This window comes from Penicillium chermesinum, assembly GCF_028974085.1.
Source record: "Penicillium chermesinum strain IBT 19713 chromosome Unknown utg000004l:1.0-3345178.0:1.0-3348027.0, whole genome shotgun sequence".
Taxonomy (NCBI): Eukaryota; Fungi; Ascomycota; class Eurotiomycetes; order Eurotiales; family Aspergillaceae; genus Penicillium; species Penicillium chermesinum.
The window spans coordinates 3164756-3179948 of NW_026695314.1; the positions used below are offsets into that span (position 1 = coordinate 3164756).

At 51.0% G+C, this 15193-nt stretch overlaps 6 protein-coding genes across 6 annotated transcripts; 4 read left to right on the plus strand and 2 right to left on the minus strand.

Annotated features, from left to right (window-relative positions):
• Positions 1 to 523: 523 nt before the first annotated feature.
• Positions 524 to 1087, plus strand: N7468_006100 (uncharacterized protein; the record flags this gene model as incomplete). The annotated part of the gene is made up of 1 exon (XM_058475396.1): positions 524 to 1087. The coding sequence occupies one exon, from the start codon at positions 524 to 526 to the stop codon at positions 1085 to 1087; it is 564 nt and encodes a 187-aa protein (XP_058331136.1).
• Positions 1088 to 1662: 575 nt separating this feature from the next.
• Positions 1663 to 3302, plus strand: N7468_006101 (glycoside hydrolase family 92 protein; the record flags this gene model as incomplete). The annotated part of the gene is made up of 2 exons (XM_058475397.1): positions 1663 to 2592; positions 2913 to 3302. The coding sequence occupies 2 exons, from the start codon at positions 1663 to 1665 to the stop codon at positions 3300 to 3302; spliced, it is 1320 nt and encodes a 439-aa protein (XP_058331137.1).
• A 602-nt stretch (positions 3303 to 3904) lies between these two features.
• Positions 3905 to 6303, plus strand: N7468_006102 (uncharacterized protein; the record flags this gene model as incomplete). The annotated part of the gene is made up of 3 exons (XM_058475398.1): positions 3905 to 4793; positions 4938 to 5569; positions 5626 to 6303. 3 exons carry the CDS (start codon positions 3905 to 3907, stop codon positions 6301 to 6303), a joined length of 2199 nt encoding a protein of 732 aa, XP_058331138.1.
• A 3230-nt stretch (positions 6304 to 9533) lies between these two features.
• N7468_006103 (uncharacterized protein) lies at positions 9534 to 11824 on the plus strand (the record flags this gene model as incomplete). Its single annotated transcript, XM_058475399.1, has 5 exons — positions 9534 to 9618; positions 9681 to 10496; positions 10549 to 10619; positions 10665 to 10671; positions 10803 to 11824. The coding sequence occupies 5 exons, from the start codon at positions 9534 to 9536 to the stop codon at positions 11822 to 11824; spliced, it is 2001 nt and encodes a 666-aa protein (XP_058331139.1).
• Positions 11825 to 12299: 475 nt separating this feature from the next.
• Positions 12300 to 12815, minus strand: N7468_006104 (YoaK family protein; the record flags this gene model as incomplete). The annotated part of the gene is made up of 1 exon (XM_058475400.1): positions 12300 to 12815. The coding sequence occupies one exon, from the start codon at positions 12813 to 12815 to the stop codon at positions 12300 to 12302; it is 516 nt and encodes a 171-aa protein (XP_058331140.1).
• Positions 12816 to 13744: 929 nt separating this feature from the next.
• On the minus strand, positions 13745 to 15014 carry N7468_006105 (putative RTA1 domain protein; the record flags this gene model as incomplete). The annotated part of the gene is made up of 4 exons (XM_058475401.1): positions 13745 to 14489; positions 14566 to 14742; positions 14804 to 14903; positions 14966 to 15014. The coding sequence occupies 4 exons, from the start codon at positions 15012 to 15014 to the stop codon at positions 13745 to 13747; spliced, it is 1071 nt and encodes a 356-aa protein (XP_058331141.1).
• Positions 15015 to 15193: the final 179 nt, after the last annotated feature.

Below are 15193 nucleotides of genomic sequence, written 5' to 3' on the forward strand. Positions count from 1 at the left end.
AGTAGTGAAATAGTCCTAGAAGTATGTAAAAGTAAGTACAGTCCTACACCCACGGCACTACAATTCTCCAACCTTGGAAGTTACAGCCAAAAGTCCCCTGCTACGTGGTCTTAGCAGTTCCTTCTAGGGGGAGCTTCTGGAGATCTTTTGCAATCTTCTTCAATACGTCAGCCCGCAGAATTGATGGACCATCGATGCTAAGTACGACCGGAGCTCTCTCCACGTTCCAACTTTTTCCTCTCCGCATTCAGGATGATCAATGTGGACATGGACCCCGCGCACCCCTTAAATTCAGCCACCAATGCAACTCTCCCCACAACCCCGCGAGGAACCCCGGAGCAACCCCGAGGGATTCAAGATCCAATGTCCTCGAGCCTGGCGCCCTCTAGATTGACCTCGAAAGCCGCACAGATCTAAGGAGCCGAGTGATGCTGCGGTAAATAATACTTCAGGGGCCCCGAAGACCACCCTTTTCCCGCCTGTTCGTCCCTCCATTTTCACCGCTCCCCGCACCGTGTGCATCATGCATCCTGCCTGGGTGCTTCTCGCGGCGTTCGGTCAGAGCCAGGCGAGGCCAACAGTGCAATCGAGCTCCTGCATGCGCAAAAACTCCGACTTCCACCAGAATATCGGTGTGCTGGAATATGTCAATCCTCTGATTGGCACGTATGGCCCTTCACCTAACAGCAATGGCGGGATGATTCCCTCGGTGGCTCCTCCCTTCGCAATGACCCGATGGACACCCCAAACTAGAGAGAACTTCATCTCGCAAGTCCCATACGGAGATGGCGATCGCATCATCCACGGCTTTCAGGCAACCCACCAGCCCGCCATTTGGATGGGGGAAGCTGGCCAAGTGGTGATAACTCCCGGGGTTGGAAAAGTGCAACCGCTTTTCGAAAATCGAGGTCTGGCGTTCCGAAAGGAAGATGAGAAGAGTACACCATATGTGTACGAAGTGCTCCTGGACGCGACACAATTGATCGGTCGTGACTGGAACGCCACCGCCGAGGCGGCAGGAGGTGGCCCCAATCCAGGTAAATGCGCTCTTGTTGGAATGATTGAGCATGGTACAAACAAGAGCTGACGTGAAGAACGATACAGGGGGCGCGGGTACAGTTCCTTTGGATGTGGAAAAAGGCGCCAACGGCCGGACGCGAAAGCGCCAAACTGAATTCAATCTATCATCCGGCTTTACCTCTTCCTCAAATACCGAATCCCACCAGAAATCAATACAAGTAAGCATGGCCGAAAGGGGAGGTAGAATAACAACCCACGATACCCGGTTTGCTAACGCCGTGGTAGGTTTCACTGTCTGCTAATGCGCATGCGGGTCGAATTCGATTCCAATTTCAAGGTTGTAATGAGTCCCCGGAGGAGAAGCCGGAGCCTTGGGTGTTCATAGAGGTCTCACGGCGGAATTGGACGGGAGATGTCCATGTAGACTCTGCCAGGAAAGAGATATATGGCTACAATACTGAGCGTCAAGACTATCTATTAGGACCAGATCATGCGACGTCTTTCAAAGGCTATTTTGTTTCCCGATTCTCCGAGCCATTTGTGTCGCAAGGTGTCACAGAAGGGAACAAACTATACGAAAACGTGGATCACCGACACGGGAACTTCACCGGAGCATTTGTCAGATTTGATCGCAACGTGTCCATGGTCGAAGTACGAACCGGCATTTCCTATGTTAGCGTGGAGCAAGCACGTCGTAATTTGGATTTCGAGATATCCGATGACACCAAGTTTGAGCATACTGTGGAAGATGTGAAAGAAGCCTGGCTGGAAAAACTTGGGCGGATCACCGTCGAGGGCGTGAACCAAACTGACTCTGATCATTCTCCTCGGACTATATTCTACACGGGCCTTTTTCATGCGTTGCAGTATCCGAGTGACTTTTCGGAACCAGTGTCCAAAAACGGGGTTGCGCGTACATTCTACTCTGGATATACAGACCAAGTCCATACGAGTAACGACTCTTACTTTCAATCTTGGTCAATCTGGGATACGTACAGAGCAGAACATGCTCTCCTAACCCTCTTAGCGCCAGAAAAGGTGAATAACATGATGCGAACACTGCTCCAGATATTCGACTGGTCTGGATGGCTCCCTATGTGGGCTAATATGGTCGAGACGAACATAATGATTGCAACTAATGCAGACGTACTCATTGCCAATGCGCTGGAGCGGGGCTTCAGAGATTTTGATTTGCAAAAGGCTTGGGCTGCGGTCAAGAAAGACGCTTACACTCCACCTGACCATGACACCGAGACGCTTTACTACGATCGAGAGCCAAACACATCATACGAAGTACGAGCTGGACTCACGGCCTACAAAGATATCGGATGGGTTCCAAATGACGGCTGGTCCGAGTCAGGAAGCCGGACTTTGGATTACGCATTCGACGACTTCGCATGCTCCATTGTGGCTTCTCATGCCGGCGCAGACGCTAAATCGATTTCCGCTCTTCGGGATCGAAGCTACAACTATCGACACTTGTGGAACAATGATACGAAGTTCATGCAAGCTCGCAATCGTAATGGGACGTGGGCAAACAATACCTGGGGATGGACTGAGGGAGATGATTGGGTAAGTGCCATTACAACGCAACTGTCTGTGATGACGTGTCTGAAGAAAACTGCCAGGTGTACACATTTGATGTAATGCACGATGTGCATGGGCTAGCTCGGCTTTTTGGAGGTCGGACTGCGATGCGTGACAGGCTAGACGTCTATTTCCAGGGCGGACACAATGAGCGTGCGTCTTCACCAGGCTCAGATTCAGGATGCGTCTATATGAGCTGACTTGGACATTCCCCGAAACCAGATTCCAATGAGCCTAGTCACCACGTCCCCTACTTCTATTCCGCGCTTGGGTTCCCTGACCGCGCCGCAGAGACAATCCGAGAGGTTGCCTGGGCTAATTATAATGCTACGAGCAGCGGACTAAGTGGAAACGATGATCTCGGCCAAATGAGTGCATGGTATGTGTTCTCCGCTCTTGGCTTTTACCCGGTGAATCCGGCCAGCGATGAGTATATTGTTGGTTCGCCATTCTTCGAGAAAATCGCAATCCGCTTGCCGGCTGCAGCGACCAATGGAGGTCGGCCCACTCATAAGCCAGACAGGACTCTTGTGATCACAGCTCCTGGAGCCCCTGAAAAGCCCTACATCAAAAGTCTCAAGGTCGACGGCCGGCGTGTGGACACTCCAATTCTGAAACATAGCGCTATTGTTGGTGCATCCCACATTGCATTTGAAATGAGCCGCTCTCCTACTGCATGGGGCACATCCGTATGAAACTAGCTGGGTTGGCTTTACCTTCCGTATATAATCATGTTCAAGGAGAGCAAAACAACGTTCCACTTGAAGTTAATATAAAATAAGCTGCTTATCGCAGCACTCAAAGCTATTGATCCAGTACTATGTGAAACATCATGAAGAGCAAAGACCTTGAGGAGGCATGAATAAGCAGCTCCAACAGAGCACGAGCTATTAGGTCATTTGCCCGACCCAAGGCGTGCTTTGCGCTAATCTTGACCGATTGAAACAGGCCAAGGGGAGGTTGATTGGTGACTTGGGGAGACCCACCTGGTCGGCTTCAGCCCCCCTTGGAGAATCTTGGCCTGTGGGGGATTCATGCAGAGGCTGAGGGGGGTTGGCGATGATTGCTTTGCCGACGGAGACCTCGACTCGAGCCGACACCCCACTTGTTGTGGGGGCGTTTTGCCATCGACGCTGGCGACCAAAGATGATACCAAGAATCCGATCGACATGCAGTCATGCCATTTTTCGCGAGTTCCAGAGATCTGGAACCTCCCCGGCCAGCTTCCGCAGATTTGTCAGGTTTAAATTAGCAGTTCGCTCTCATGTCAAAGGGGTTTGAGAGCCTTAGCTGAAGGATGCTAGTCCTCAACGTCTTGTCGTGGTCATCGCTGGCCTGTCTGTCCTTCGCATCCCAGAGCTGGTGGGATCTGGGCAATGGGTTTCGGATCACCGTCAATAAGGGCGCAAACCACCTGCTAGTCACAGATCAGAATAATACCACCATCTGGGAAACCCCGCCCAATCAACCATTTCTCAGTGCAAGTGCTGGGCGGGATCGTATCGTGGATTCGAGTGGTAATTTCAAGATCACTGAGGTGAACAAGAGCAAGTGCACGTCGCAGCAGATTCAGCATGTCCGTCCACAACCGTGGAGCAGCAGTGCAAGCAGTCATGCGATCGTTATCCAGGGCCAATTGTCCGGCTGTGGTAGCTCAACTGCCATCTTCTCTCTGGGCTTCTACGTCCCGGCCGACCTCCCAGACCGGGTTGCGTTCTATACAGACCTCAATCCTGGTCTGTCCGCCCGCTCGTTGAACAACTTGTTCTTGACCTACCGATCTTCATCCTCAGAGCAGATCTATGGACTAGGTGCCCAGGCATCGTTTGCATCACTGAAAAACCAATCAGTGCCAATTTTCTCACGTGAACAGGGAGTCGGCCGCGGCGACCAGCCCACCACGCACCTCGAGAGCGAGGAAAGCTTTTTCTCGGGGGGCGATCGATTCACAACGTATAGCGCAGTGCCCCAATACATCACTTCGAAGTCGCGCGTGTTCCACCTGTCGGAGAGAAGCACGGCTTATGCGAACTTTGATTTCCGGGACCCAGAGGCCGTGACCGTTCGATATGCTGCTCTCAGGGTCGATGGCTATTTTATGCAAGCAAGTGACATGCTGAACGGAATCTCCATGCTGACGGCATATACGGGGAAAATGCCAGAGCTTCCTCGTTGGGTTGACACCGGTAAGAGACGAGATTCGCCGTCTTTCTAGATTCGGTATTTTTTGCTGACTCGGCCAACAGGCGCTATTTTGGGCATCCAAGGTGGGCAAGAGAAAGTCCAACAAATCGTGCAACATGGCTTGCACCAGTCCTGTCCCATTGCAGGGGTTTGGCTGCAGGACTGGTGCGGTACGCATTCACAGAGTGCATCCTACCTAAACGGGCTGAATATCTCACGGTTATGGTGGAACTGGGAGGCTGATTCCGATTTGTATCCATCCTGGAACGAGTTCGTCCAAGGACTTCTCGACCAGCACAACGTGCGCACTTTGTCTTACATCAACCCATTCTTGGCGAATGTCAGCAGCAAGCCGGATGGCTATCGGCGGGACCTCTACTCCGAGGCCACGAACGGAGGCTATATGATTCACAACTCCACCACAAACAGCACGTCGATCATTTCCAGCGGGCCCGGGATCGAGGCTGGGATTGTGGACCTTACTAACCCAGCTGCCTGTGCTTGGTTCCAGCGAGTGATGATTGAACAGGTATGGAGTGCGAACGTGTCTGGCTACATGTGTGATTTTGGTGAATACACACCTGTCCTCCCGGACACTCGACTGGCGAACACAAGCATTGACCCAATGCTCTACCATAACGAATATCCTCGCGACTGGGCTCATTTACACCACTCGCTTATTGATCGTGTGCCTGCAGTTGCAGACGCGGTTCTGTTCCACCGCTCCTCGTCAATGTCTGCCAACCGCCACATGAACCTATACTGGGCTGGGGATCAAGTAAGTTATCCGTAATATGCTCTGTGGTCGCATGGAGGAATACTGATGGTAAGCAGAATACCAATTGGGGCGTGAATGATGGCATCAAATCTGCCGTCACAGTCCTGGGACATATGGGTCTTTCTGGATATGCACACGGACATGTCGAGATTGGTGGATATACGACCACTTGGGATAGCCACGGAATCGTCAATCGCTCTGCTGAGCTCCTTGGTCGCTGGGGAGAGCTCGCTGCGGTATCTAGCTCGGTTTTCCGGTCACACGAGGGGAACGTCCCTGGGGTCAACGCGCAGTTCTACACCAATACGTCAACCTATGCCTACCACGCGTATAATGCTCGCATGTTCCGCAGCCTTGCGACCTACCGACGTCGGATCTTGGATACCGAAAGCAAACGGAAAGGCTGGCCGTTGGTGCGGATGCCGGTGGTTTATTATCCAGAGGACAAGAAGGCTCAGCAGATCAGCTATCAAAGCTTCTTCCTTGGCGCCGACCTGTACGTTGCGCCCGTGTTAGACCCAGGCCAGCAAAGCGTAGCAGCGTATTTCCCCGGAGAGGATCAACTTTACACGCATGTGTGGTCAGGCAAGGAATATCGGGGTGGCCACACTGCACTGATCCCGGCACCGTATGGAAAGCCCGCAGTGTTTTTGGTGGGCACCCCAAAGCACCATGACTTGGAGGAATTTCTCGAGTTTGTCCGCGTGGAGAATGGGACGGCGATCCGGGTTTAACTTGGCCACGAAGGGCAATGTATCGGATAATTTTTAAATAAAGACCGGAATGCGTACTAGTATAGAACTATCTACTATCGCATTTTCTTCTAGTATTAGCCGAGCGGGCTCTCAGGGCTTTTCCTGCAGGAAACCTGCGTATTGCTAATAGACAAGCGGCTAACCTTGGGACCTTAGAATGTAGGTAACTATCTAGGCGGTTAATTAACTAGTAGCTAACTCCCAACTGAGACCTCTCCCGCGTCTCGGATAATCCGAAGTACTGCGACGAGGGACTAGGACTCGTGCGTCATCGTGATATACTAGTATCCACCTACGGTACCTCTGGCCCTAGCTTAGGCTATTAAAACGAAACAACTAGTTACACTAGTAAGCCATAATTGGGAATCTACTCTATTGCGCATCTCATGCGGATTAAGGGTTTCCGTGCTCACCAAGGTTATAAATCACCCAAGGCTCCCGAACTAAACTCTGAGAACTTGCCCTGGCCAGCCACTGTTTGCTGGTTGGTGTCATCTGCTGTTCCTGATGCTGCTTCGACTGAGGATCGCCCGACGAGCCTACCGTTTATGGCGAAACCCCGTTCCAATGGGGATAAGGCCGGCAATATCCGTGCCCTTCGCTACGCTGCGACCCCCCACTCGCTTCCGCTCGTGGGTGCACCACGCTTTCTTCACCAACCACGCTTTTATCACCAATTTTTATCACACCACGCAATTGGCTATCTTAACCACCCAACATGCCTAAATCGTCCAATTTTAGCGAAGATCAAATGGTTAAGGCCGTCGCATTCGCTATAGCCGAAAAAAAAACCGAATATCTCGAAAATTGCACGTGAATTCGACGTATCTCGTGAAACCCTCAATTCACGCATCAAAAAGGCTAAATCGTCTCCTACTCTAAAGGATTCGCATCGGAACAATCTCCGTGCGTTCCAGGAGAAGGCCTTGATCAACTGGATCGTGAAAATGCATAGTTGGAATCTTCCTCCTACTGCTGCAGTTATAGAAGCGTGGGCAAATCAAGCGCTTTCCCGAGCTGGTCAAGAAAAACAGGTTAGCAAGATGTGGGCCTATCGTTTTATCGAACGCCTTCCAAAACATCTACAACTAGCACCAGTAAAACAGAAAACCAAAGAATTGAAACGAATTCAAGCGGAAGATGCTGGTTTTCTTGCTCATTGGTACGATCAGCTTGAATTTCTCCTCCGAGATGTTCCTGCACGGCTAGTTTACAACTTCGACGAATGCGGTTTCCAACCTGGTCAAGGTCGATCTCGAAACGTTATTGGATCTTCGTCATCTTGTCCTAATTTGGCTGAATCTGAACGAGGCGAAAATATTACTGCAGTTGAATGCATTGCAGCCGATGGATGGTTAATGGATCCGTTATTTATCTTTAAAAGCACGGGTAACTTTATGGAAGCGTGGTTTGATGGTAGCGATAATCTTCCACTCAATTCCGCTGCTGCAATATCGCAAAATGGTTGGATAACTGATGAATTAGCCCTTGCTTGGCTAGATCATTTTATCGCTGCTACTGCTACTTCCGACCGGTTAAAAAGTGGTGAAAAACGGTATCTTTTATTCGACGGTCATGGTGCACATCTTACCCTTGAATTCCTTCAAAAATGTGAACAAAATTCGATTATTCCATTTGCATTTTTACCACATTCGACTCATATCTGTCAACCACTTGATGGAAAGCCATTTTTGAATTATAAACAACAATTTCGGCTTATGAATAATGAGTTATCATTCTGGAGAGGCCGACCGTACGGAAAAGCTGATTTTCTCCGGATTATTGGTCCAATTCGCAAAAAGGCCTTCAACGCACGAATTATTCGCACGTCTTTCAAAGAACGTGGAATTTATCCAGTTAATGGTGAACAAATCGTGGCCAATTTATCAAATCAGATGGTTATTCCTGATGTCGATATCCCGGAACTTCGGATACCAGGTGTACGTACACCATCTCCGGAATTTCTATCTTCTAGCGTGGAAAATAGCCCTCCAACTACTATTAAAACGCTCGAACGAAATCAGGCAAAAATTATCAGAGATATAAAAGAAAATTCGGAAAAAACCCAGCAAAATATCGCTAAAAACTTCAAACATCAGTTGGATAAACTCGAGGAGCTTGCGATGACACAAGATTCACTTCGACGTGTTCGGGCTGCACAAGCCCCCCAACGTCGTGTTTATACTAAACGACAGGTTAAACCACTTAGCCAAGATGGTATCCTACGGTCTCGTGATGCAAATCGTTCAATTCGACAAAGAAAAGAGAAGGAAAATATAGCTGAAAAAAGGAAACTTGATAAACAACTCGAGAAAGCGTATGGTTTCAAACCAATTCAACGCACTCAGGAGAGTATTCAAAGATCTATTAATAATGCAAGGGAAGCAGAAGAGACTGGAGAGTTATTTTATTTAGATTATTAGTTATTTATTACTAGTTTAGTTGATTAATTTGATCTTTTTCTTGCTAATCGATTTTTCTTAACTAGCTCGGGAAAGCGCTTGATTTGCCCACGCTTCTATAACTACAGCAGTAGGAGAAAGATTCAAACTATGCATTTTCACGATCCAGTTGATCAAGGCCTTCTCCTGGAACGCACGGAGATTGTTCCGATGCAAATCCTTTGGAGTAGGAGACGATTTATCCTTTTTGATGCATAAATCGAGGGTTTCTTAAGATACGTCGAATTCACATGCAATTTTCGAGATATTTAATTTTTTTTCGGCTATAGCGAATACGACGGCCTTAACCATTTGATCTTCGCTAAAATTGGACGATTTAGGCATGTTGGGTGGTTGAGATAGCCAATTGCGTGGTGTGATAAAAATTGGTGATAAAAGCGTGGTTGGTGAAGAAAGCGTGGTGCACCCACGAGCGGAAGCGAGTGGGGGGGTCGCAGCGTAGCGAAAGGGCACGGATACTCCGCAGTCCGTGGACAAACACGAAAATGATCTGCAAGAATCCTCCATTGGTGGGATGCAAGGCCTACAAGCCTACACCAAATATACCGACGCCTATCGACGCCTATCGGCTGATGCCGCAAAGTTGCATCGCCCCTCATTATCTCCACAACCCCATTTACCCCGGAAAGTATGACGCTTGGCTCTACTGATATAAAGGTCAAAGTTCCACCCGCACATCGGTGAATCATGTTTGACATGCTTCATTAATTGGATCGCCCCTTTTTGCTCAAGTGCTCCAGCGTCAAGATGCAGCCGCTTGCGTTGGCTCGTTGGCTTCTCCCGTTCGCAGCCACGCTGAATCTCGTGGATGTCGCAACAGCTTCCTCAGATCGTATGTGACCTGGATATACAGCTGTACCGACTGGCCTTGAGGCATCTGCTGACTGGGTTTAGTGGCTCCATTTACATATGACCCACTTCCGTTGGGTAGTATTACTCCAAATGGATGGCTGAAATCGGAACTCGAGACATCCGCAGCAGGCCTCGGCGGTCATTTGTATGATTTCTGGACCTTTGTCGCTGACTCCTCCTGGACTGGTGGGAATTCCGAATATAGTGACCTGAACGAGGCCCTACCGTACTGGGTCAATGCTATAGTGCCTTTGGCGTACACGACGCAAGATGAGCGCCTCAAGGGGCAGGTCCATCAGGTTGTCGAGACTGTGCTCAATTTGATACAGCCCGATGGATGGATTGGGCCGGAAACCCTGGAGAGCGGGGAGAGAATGATCTGGGCGCGGACCTTAATGTATATTTTCTGGATTCCCAATTGCCGCCTATCTGTGTGCGTGTACGCTAATATTGAGCGCAGATTCTTAGGGCTTACGAACCTTGTCGAGGCGAATTCAACCTACGAAGCCCCGATCCTCAATGCCCTGTATCGCTTCAACGGTCTTATGAACTCTATGCTGAAGAACAACGGGACCGGGATGATATATCATGAAGGGGACAAGCCGACCCCCGACGACTTCGTCTGGTTTCGCGCTCGCGCAGAGGATATGATTGTCAGTTTGCAATGGCTTCTGGACCATCACCCGGGGAACCAGACCGAGACGCTGAAGGAGAACATCGAGATGATTCACAAATATGCCTACAAGTGGGAAGACTGGTATGCGGAGGGCACTTACATCAAGGAAGATCTCTACAACTTGCCTCAGTCGGTGACCGACGAGAATTGGCAGTTTCTGCATGGTGTCACCATCGCAGAAGGTAAAGTCTCAGAAGACTTCCCCTCCGTGATTCGAGGTTAACTCGAGGCTAGGTTTAAAGTACGCTGCCGTTCTACGCCGATCGACGTTGAACGATTCCCTTCTTGAAACCGCGAAAAATGGGGTAAGCTTCCTCAGGGCTAGTCACATCTTGACTGCGCACTCACAGGTCATAGGTAAACTGGACATTCGAGTACCATGGCTCTCCCAGTGGCTCAATTTTGGCGGACGAGCGCATGAACGGCCTCAATCCTTACTACGGATCTGAGCTCTGTACGGACGTCGAGACCATCTACTCGCTCGCTAGCATACAATTACTTTGCGATTGGCGATCCCTATTACGCAGAACGCGCAGAATTGACTGCTTTCAACGCTTTGCCTGCCGCCTTGACGGGAGACTGGTGGGCTCATCAGTACATGACCGAGCCAAATCAACCCTTCGCCATGAACCTTTCAGCGACGCCATTCTATGATGACAACTCACTCAGTGAAACGTTCGGTATGGAGCCCAACTATCCATGCTGCACGGTGAATCATCCCCAGGGCCTCCCCAAGTTCACTATGTACAGTTATGTGAAAAAGGGAGACACGGGCCTGGTTCACGGTCTACTTAGCCCAGGGCATGTGGAAACACAGATCCAGGGAGCGTCTGTCACGGTCGATTGCCAAACGGACTACCCATTTGCAAATGTCTTGAGATACAGCATTGATAGCGAGACGCCATTCCAGTTCTATCTGCGAGTTCCCAGTTGGTCCACAGGCGTTCGCATGCAAGGAGCGAACGGCACTCCGCCAGTGGATTCTCAGACTGGATTGATGGAATTCCACATCCCCAGCGGCAAGACGGACTTGACCTACGAAATTGGAATGTCGCCGCAGATCCTCCCTCGAGCCAACGATACTGTTGCCGTCTACCAGGGTGCTCTCTTATACGCGCTGTACATCACGCCGGACATTTCTTCCGGGCCGCCAAAGTACTATAACAACCAATCTGCCTATGCGGCCGGCACCTATCCCTCTGAGGCCAAAGACTATATCTTTCTGAATAGTACCGAGTGGAATGTGGCGATTGACCCGTCAACTATAAGCTATGACGCTGGTTCAGGTGTCTTGCCGTCTCCGGTGTTCGAAGACGGCGCGTTGCCCATGTCAATGTCTGCTAAGGGATGTCTAATTGACTGGCCGATGTTCCGGGGCGCTGTACCTGGATCGCCCATTCCAAAAGGCGACCGCAAATGTCTTGGCGATGCCTTCAATGTGACGCTTCGGCCATATGGAAGCTCCAAGCTCCATATGAGTGAGATCCCGACCATTGATTTGTCGAATTAGCAATTTGTATATCAATTAAGACCGTTTGTATACAAGAGGTCGATCGGTTCTTGCATCTGTATTTGTGGGGGCTTGCCCGCTCTCCAATAACTTGTAAAAGCCAATACTCTGCTGGTATTCGATCGCTCGTCTTCGGTAAAAACGAGTGCCAGTCTGGATCCATAGCCAGTCTGGATCCATAGATGTTTCAGGAGGCCACTTGAAGAAATGTAAAGCTTGCTGAACACAGGCCCCTCCTATAATTGCTTCTTTTTCCACCCGAACCATGTAAAGATAATAAGAGCTTTCAAGACAGCGGCCATCCAAAGGGCTCCCATCATTCCGACGGAACTATGTGCCCACAGTCCGCCTAGCACGGTCCCAAACATGAGGCAAGTGATTGCTGCAGCTCGTCGCAGCCCCTCGGCATCCCCAAGGACCACTAGATCCGGATGGGAGAATAAGTCGCAATAGACGCTGGTGAGAACAACGCTGGTCAAGCCGTTGCATCGCAGTACCCGACTGGCCACGGCCTGGCCGCTTGATTGTGCTGAAACAAGAACCAGAGGAGGAGCACAAGCCAGCCCAGAGGGGTGTCCCGAGTAGGCCGATAGATTGTAACAATTGAAGCAGCGATCCCAATGCATACTACTTGGATCAGGAACGAGCTCATCAGCACCCAGCGGTGTCGAGGCGGGAACAGCCTGTGCAAAGTAGAGAAAACGAAAGACCCCAGGCAAAAGCCCGCAATCGAGACACCAGATTTGATCCACCGGTCATCGCTGGGGCCCACAAGCCCCAGCCCAAAATACACAGAGTTGCCCGTCTGCATGGACACGAAGCTCCCCCAGATCAACACGGCCGAGCTGTCCAGTAAGCCGGTGATCACATAGCAGACCAAAAGAATCCAATGGCTGTGGCGCGTGTCGATTTCATCACGCAGATAATGGGACAAGGAAGCCGAACGTGATCGCCGGCTGCTTCCTAGAAGAGCATCTGTTTCTTCCGGCATAGACGCGACGAGAATGAAGATGCTGGCCAGTCCGTTCCGGCGAAACCTGGAAGTTCACGTCGTCAAGTCTCACGTGACCTCCTCCCAAGCAGAGCGAGAACTTCTCATCATTTCCCAGTCCCTAACCGAGCCAAGGGTAGGGCTCATGTGGCTTGGTCAACATGCCACAGCAATAAACTGTGGGACACAGATTGCCACACGGCCCACGCGTATGGATGCATCCCCCCCCCTCCATCGTTGGGGATCCTGCGGTGTTGTGCCCGGACGTTTTTAAAGGGAGGAATTGACAGGGGTGTCGCATGAACCTGTCACGAGTCTATCACGAGTCCAACAGGGGCCCCCGTTGTTAATAAGCTATCGCCAGCTCGTGCTCGCCTCGAGATTGCTCAATGCTGATCGGTGACCCGGACGGGGGGCGATTCGGGTAACCGTTGCAAATACCATTTCGGCTACAAGATTTCAGGCCCCAAGGATTGGGGCCAATCTGCCCTTCGAAACGACCTAATCACCTCAAGTGGAACCTCGTACCCTTCGACGCCTGCTCTAGATGCACACGCGTCAAAGACTGGGAACGGGGGTTTTTACGGTCTAGAACGGCGGTTGCAAGTAGTGAGTTACAGTCCACATGTTACGGTGAAGCTTGCAAGGCAGCCTGTTTGCTCGTACTGAGATGCCAGATAGCGCCCGATGATATTTTGGGGGTCAAAAGGATATTCTAATTAGCACGCCAGAGCACAATTGTACACCGTGGAAATCCCTGGATTCGTAAAAAAAAAAAGACCGCAATGCTTGCCTGACCAAACCCAGATTGCCCGCCTCCAGGGCGAGCTTGACCGTGAACACCGGACCGCGATGGAGAAAGGAAAAATCAAAGGAATGCAAAGCGAAACGATGCAACGTTATGTTTCAGACGGACGAGTTTGCATGCGTTACAACCGCCGACCGGAGTAGTCGTCCAGTTCGGTAAAGGAGCCGGAGGTCTGTTTTAGCTGCTTGGGGAACATCTGCCCCCACATGCCGAGGGTGATGATTTGCATGAAGGTGCGGCCGGCCTGCGACAGCGGCGTCCTCTCCTCGAACCGCGGGGGCTCCACCGACACCTCGTTGTTGTCTTCTCCGATCCACGTGTTGGTGGTTCTGGGGAGGAAGCGACCGGGGCTAAACAGGTTCCACCACAGCGAGTTGGCAAGCATCGTGGCCCCCTCGAAAAGGTAGAAATACCACTCGTATCGGTCCAGAGGGGTGATTTTCATCTCTTCGCGGAGGCTGGCCATGTCCCGGGTGGTGTTACCGGAGTGTTCTACCACTCGGAAGATAGTCCGGATGAGGATGAACACCATGCTGCACCACAGCACGTAGATCATCGACGGGATGGCTTTGTTGTGCACCCCCGCACGGCGGCATCGGTGGAAGAACATGGCCGACAGGGCGAAGAAGGTGCCGATGACACAGATTTGAATGGCCAGCGAGACCAGCACCAGCGCTCGGCCAGCGCCCTGCTCGTGGCCCTTGGGGTTGGACGAAAAAGCAACCCCCAACCCGTTGAAGAATTCCACGATGGACATCAGAGTGCCAAAGACCAAGAAGACTCTGCCGGGCTTAATCGGCGTGTGGTAAGGGACATAGTAGAAGACGCGGCTGAGCACGTGGTAATTGGAGAGTTCGAGGAGAGGGCTATTGATTCGCAAAGGTGTTTGCCGTTAGTCACTCTTGGGCTTTCCATTCGAGGGGGATTAATGCGACCACTCACGGGCAGACGTAAATGAACACTTGGCTCATGATATATGTGAGCAAGACCGTTGAGCTGTCGGACGCCGCAGGATTATAGATGTAGTGGTGAGAGCCGTATGCTCGCAACCCATACCCGGCGACGTACAAAGTGGCGGCCAAAGTGTGTAGGCCGATCATCCCCCATGCATGGTATCGTCTGTCTCCATCGTTAGATCGTGTCGAGAGCCCGGGACAAGTACCGCCGCAAAAGAACTCACTGGCATTGGAAAAGATGGCCGACCAGCGAGAGGAAAAAGATGATGCAAAATACGATAGGAGCAACTTTGTTCGGGGCGTAGAGATAGATGCTTCCATAGACTGGCATCCCGTGAGCGCATGACTCCGCATGATTCCCCTGGAGAGCCCGAGACTTCACTTACCAACATTCCCAGCGGTGATATCACCCTCATCGTATGGATCTGTGCCCATTTTCGCAACCTGCGAGCACACCACCGGTGTTACCCTTCAATAGGCCGGGGGAACACTTTGATTCCTTCCGGATAGGGCTCTTCCTCGGTGCGTGATGAGAGAGCCCAAAGACGCGTTCTATATACGGGGGAAGTCGAAGCATCCAATGTTCGCCCTACCGCAAATGGGGGGCGTCTTTA